This window comes from Salvelinus sp. IW2-2015, unplaced genomic scaffold (assembly GCF_002910315.2).
Source record: "Salvelinus sp. IW2-2015 unplaced genomic scaffold, ASM291031v2 Un_scaffold3333, whole genome shotgun sequence".
NCBI classification, from domain to species: domain Eukaryota; kingdom Metazoa; phylum Chordata; class Actinopteri; order Salmoniformes; family Salmonidae; genus Salvelinus; species Salvelinus sp. IW2-2015.
In genome coordinates this window covers 56,945-62,523 of record NW_019944617.1, presented here as the reverse complement: position 1 = coordinate 62,523, position 5,579 = coordinate 56,945, and the positions used below count along the sequence as shown (strand labels likewise).

The window sequence follows — 5,579 nt, the reverse complement described above, 5'->3', positions numbered from 1 at the left end:
TCCCGACTAGTCTCAGTATGAATTGGTTGGGAAAGAGCACTGAACAGATTGGGGCCCAAGATAGTCAAAATAACAAAATAAATAAATGTGGAGAGATAAAACTAATAATTGAATAATAGTGATGAGATGATAAGACTCTCCTCTATTGCAACTGCAGAGACTCCCGTCTCACTCCATCGTCCACAGTTCTGAGTTGGAAGCAGACCAGGCGATATCATTATCTAACCTGTAGAGAAATACATTTTACACGAGAAATTTTTTGCATACAAAAACTAAAAAGTTATATTGTCCGTGCTTCCTAGTTATAAACTCAGGGGGGATGACCTGTGAGAAAGAAGGGGACGCCTGGGACAGGAAGGGAGGACCCAGGGTGGGGACGATCTGTGGACCAGGGAGGGGAGGACGGGAAGGAAGGGAGGCTGGAGCCAAGAAGGGAGGACCCCAGGGTGGGGAGGACCCCCAGGATGGGTGGGGAGGACTGGGGACAGAAGGGGAAAACGGGACAGGAAGAGCTCTCATCCTCCCTTTAACTCTCTACCTCACCCGACGACAGGCCGTCTTCTCATCTGGCCCTCCGATGGCCGACACAATAACGCCTGGAACCTGCAAAGCAAGTAATCAGTAAACACTTAGGATTTGGCCTCGACACATAAGCCGAAGACAAGGACATTCACACCGATACAGGGATGCCGCGTCCTCGAGCCAGACAGATGAGGAACAAACATCATCACGAAGAAGACATGTTCACAGCTGACACCAGACAGCAGAAAACAAGTAGAATAATATTTTTTTAATGGGTGTAACATTGTAAAAGTGTGTCTAGGGAGAAGCTACTTCACAAAGTTCCTCTGTCAGGAGGTAACCATGAGCTTTATCTGCAGAGAGACAAACAGCCAAACGGCATGACTAACAGGGTCGTATACACTGTTCGTAATATACAGAGGTCGTCAATGAACAAAGGCGGGAATTAATCAAAACCGCTCAAACAGCACGCTGGACTCAATAGAACCCCTCTACACGCGGATACAATCAGCACGCTCTACAGCACCGGATCCAATCAGAAATCTCTACAGCAGCGGAGATCCAATAAGAATCTTACAGCATACTGGATCATCAGCAACTCTCTAGCAACGGACAATCAGAAACTATCTAATAGCATACTGGACCAATCAAAAACTCATGCAACACGGATCCAATCAAAACACTATATACAGCGATACTACATCGATACGAATAATACTAGAGGCAGAACTCGATTGTAACTCGTAGAGCAGATATAAGACTACTCTTTCTCTTAACTATGTTTACCTCCTGAGAGAGTGCACCATACAAGAAAGCCTAACAAGAGTGGACTTCCATGAGAACTGCGTTTTATAGGAGACGAGGTGCCAAACTTAATAGCGACGCAAAACGTACGCTCTATAGCAACCTCCTCAGGGAGAATCGCCAGCAACAGTCAGGATAACTCTCTTCTATGAAGGCGTCACTACTATGGGCTGGGGGATGAGTCCCATGGCTGTTCATATTACCTATGACGTACCTACTCTCGTATTGTAAGCTGAATGGGTGGTACCGTTGCCAGTTGGTTGTTGGAAACAATTGCTCCCCATTCAGAAACTACACGTATGAGGATCTTGGAGACCTTGATGGCCTCTTGAGATATTCCCATTGCAAATGATAGCCTACAAAGATGGTGCAACTGAGAGTGGTTGAGGATAAAATAAGAATGGCCTATGAACTCAACCAGTCTCCACAGGAGTGAGCTGTTCAGGATCCCCTCCATTGACAGTGCGAGGAATAATGTACAATTAGGTAAGTTGGAAAGGGTTCTAACAGCATAAGTGACTATAATTTTCGTAGAATGGGTCTTATAGATTGGGTTATAACAGCGATGCGACACAAGTAGCCGAATCTTACATGGGGTAATGTATAGTTGACCGTCGCAATTCGATGATAGACGGATTGCTGTAGAATTTCAATGGTTGCTGTCCTGTATCAATTTTTCAAAAATGACTTGTGGAGTCTCGTGCACTCGAACAAGGGTAAGGTCTTATACTGAACCGACTGATTGGACTGAGGTTCGCTATAGACGGTATTTAGCTCTGAATTAGAAATCTATGTGGTCAGTTGAAAACGATGGTGGTGAATTCATAGAGGGAGTGGAATAGAGGTTGCAATTAGACGTAAAGTTGTACTGTAGAGAGATGGATCCAGTTAGCTTCTATCTTCGTAGACTTTGGAAGTGTATACAAGGTCGGTAGTAAGGACCCACACGAGGTAGTGGGGTATTGGGATCAGGGGTAACGAAGGTACTGTAAGATTGGGTAGTCTGTTATGGGGATCAAGTTTACATGTACTGACTAATGAGATAGTTATCTGATGGATCCAGGCGGGTGCGGGGAATGTGAACGAGATGGAATACAGGCAGTAGGTGCCAGGAGTGTTTATTCGTGAGATGAGTGCGGAATCAGTACTGGTGTGGGCAGATAAAGGAGGGCGGGTTAATTTCTGGATGGATCTCAAGCGTGCGAGCTTGTAGTCACGGGGGAGCTATTTGGTTAATGAATTCTGATGGGTAATATAATTATCTTCGGGAGGAGAGGTGGCACAATATGAGGAGCATGGACCTCTGTAATTACAAAGATATCATAGCAACACACTTGACCACACTTTCTCTATTTAATGTTTATTTACCCAGGGCTCCATATCTTGAGACTGATAAGCATGTTCTACACTCTATTCTCAGGAGGTGTACAAGAATCATAGCATTTCTCCAGCTCTACGCGGGACTCACGACGGGAAATATTGCAGTCTAGGGCTGGTAGATAGGTAACGCTTTTCTGTCGATCAAAGTACGCTCTAGAATTGCACAGATCAACAGCTCTTTGGTGAAAGTCACAATATACAACTATCCATCCACAATAAGAATCTAAGATCACTGATTTTCGTATATTTATTTTATACTCTGGGCTTGCTTAGGCAAGACATTTTTGTAGAATCAAGTATGTACAGTTCCTGTTCGTGAGATGGGAGTGTTATTTGCTCCTCATTGGGCGAAGTGGATTAGTCAGAGGGACATCCGCTCTCTCAAACTTGGCTTGTCGTGGGAGAATTTAGCTAAGCGTTTGCCGTCCTTGGGTGAGTAGGAATTTTTGCACAGGTTTCTGAGAGGACTATATAGTTTTGAACACTTTATACATTTTCCGACGATCAATAACCTGCTGGAGGTGCACGCGGGAACGGCATTCGTTTGATGACAATCGGAGGAAGTAGTCTAACATGTATTAGGCTGATGAGGTCAGGGAGGAAGGTAAAAGGGAGACGTAAGTAGGAGACACAGATATACTTCCTGTCCCCAGGTGATTCAGTGATACCCCTCGAAATCCTGTAATGAAAATTCCCTCGGATACTCCTCACTCAAGACGTGCCGGATCCGTCCGCAACATTTCGAGATAGAAGCTGAATAGTCTCTTCTGGTTCTGCTCGATCCGGGCTCTTCTCTGGCACAGTCGGATATTCAGCACCCACGGCTGTAGTGTGTTGTCAGCTCAGTATGAATCCGCGCTTAGCCCGCTACTCACAAGACTGCGTGTCTCAGCAGCTAGCCTAGTTGGTTAGACAGTGTTGGGCCCCTAGTACCGCATCACAGGTTACCTACGCTAGATTTGAGTCTTATTTACAATGTGGACAGCAGACGGGTAAACAAATCTAGTAGTTTCTACTTTTGACGATTAGTGTTCAGGTTTACCACAAAGTTCCTTAGACGTGGCATTTTATATGTAGTTTGTTCTTAATAGAACATGTGCCTCATTAGTTAAATTATACAGTGGTTATTATAGATAAGATATAACTGGAATTGCAGACACTCGGACTTCAGCTTTCACAACTGCAGTGGAGCTGGATCTATGGTATATCTATAGAACTGTGAACGTGTACATGGAGAATTGTGAAGAAGAATCTTGTCTTATTGAGATTGGATCATATCATCATCATATTATTCAATATTGACTTTTAAATACTTTCGTTTAAGGGTATTATGCTCTAGTAGTTTCGGCTGACAACTGACACGTATAGGACCAGTGTTCCCGTTCCATGTGCTCTTGCATCCAGCCGGTCATCATCCGTATCAATGGTATCCATATGTAGCAAGGCTTAATAGGTACTCATAACATCTAGGAAGATCTGAAGGCTTATTAGGATAAATCAAGTGTGGGGGTTGATTCCCTGGTCCGCCTCCAAGATAGAAAGCGGGCGTGGGTGTAAAAAGAGGATGAGAGAAAATAGAGAAGAAAGGTAGCTACGCGAGCTCGCGTCGCGGTCGCTAACCAGGAAAGCTTGTGGTTCAAATGGCTCGCGGTTTCGTCTACACGGATGGCCTCTTTCAGTAAGCTAGTGGGGAGTAGGTAGAGTTTCCCTTGTCAGCAGGGCTAGGCGCAATTTTTTGTTTGGAGCGATTTTGTGCGTAGTATCAAGCGCTTAACACAGTCAGTGGTAAACCTTGAGACCGGTTGATTGATGTGTGCAGGGAGTTGGTCCCTCTTGGTTTTCGCGCAATCGGGTGCCTGGAACAATATAAGGTACAGAGGGAAAAGGCATAGAGCGGCGACAAGGTTCATAAACCAGTATCAATGTTATTAAAAGTAGAGAATAACAGATTATTTTTAATTCATAAATACGATTCAGAACCAACGAATCGCTGCCTATTTATACACAATGATATAGATAAATAGGAATTATATCTTAGCCCAGGTAAATTGATGAGCTGATAGGTGTTACTTATAGGGCGTCAAGGTATTGTTAACGCACCTTGGGATCACGATCATCTCGTTTACATCTACAACTTTGGTAAATTATGGTAGGAGTCCTGAGGACTGGGATGGGAATATTTCGCTTTGGATGGCTCCATGTCATATTGTTACGATAATGAAGATGTGGGGGCAGATGAATATGCCACGAGCTATTCTGCTCACACTGTCCTCTATATGGTGACATGTAGGTCTCTATTCAGTCCGTAAAGCTACATTTAGGTCTCTATTCAGTCCGTAAAGCTACATTTAGGTCTCTATTCAGTCCGTAAAGCTACAGCGATAGATTCCACCGTAATCATTTCCCATTGACGTCGACATCAGCAGCATTTACCGTGAATGAAATTTCCACTAAAGCAGGAACATTGCCTTTAAATTTCAATCACGCTGTAAAACATACATTTCCACAATGCAGATTGAATGGACCCTTAGACTGAAAAAAAGCAGGATGTTGGAGAATATGCCCAAGTTTATTTTCACTTCCTGGGGGGGGGGGGAATGAAAAATGCATAATTTCCAATGATTTGGTGCCACTTGTGTAATATAATACAAAACGAGCACCAGTTAATGATTGATTTATTTAGGTCTTTAATCAGACAAATAAAGTGTCATTGTAATGTCTTACTAATGATTACATTAAAAAGGCACATCACTTTATTATAACTTTCCTACAAGGTGACTGTGGAACCCAGAACAACATTAGAACGATCAAACAAAAGGACAAAACACAATATAATCCATATTCTACACCAGTGGTTCCAAACCTCTCCTCTG

At 43.5% G+C, this 5,579-nt stretch overlaps 2 protein-coding genes across 2 annotated transcripts in view; one reads left to right on the top strand and one right to left on the bottom strand.

The window, feature by feature from the left end:
* Positions 1 to 319: 319 nt before the first annotated feature.
* LOC139025817 (basic salivary proline-rich protein 1-like) overlaps positions 320 to 5,579 on the top strand; it is a 10,400-nt gene continuing 5,140 nt past the window's right edge. The window contains exon 1 of the mRNA XM_070441010.1: positions 320 to 468. Coding sequence (XP_070297111.1) covers positions 320 to 468 — 149 coding nt within the window. The remainder of the gene's footprint in view (positions 469 to 5,579) is intronic.
* The window catches only part of aagab (alpha and gamma adaptin binding protein), a 30,253-nt gene continuing 30,050 nt past the window's right edge, over positions 5,377 to 5,579 (bottom strand). Inside the window, exon 11 of the mRNA XM_070441009.1 lies at positions 5,377 to 5,569. The gene's annotated coding sequence lies outside the window, so the exon portion shown is untranslated. The remainder of the gene's footprint in view (positions 5,570 to 5,579) is intronic.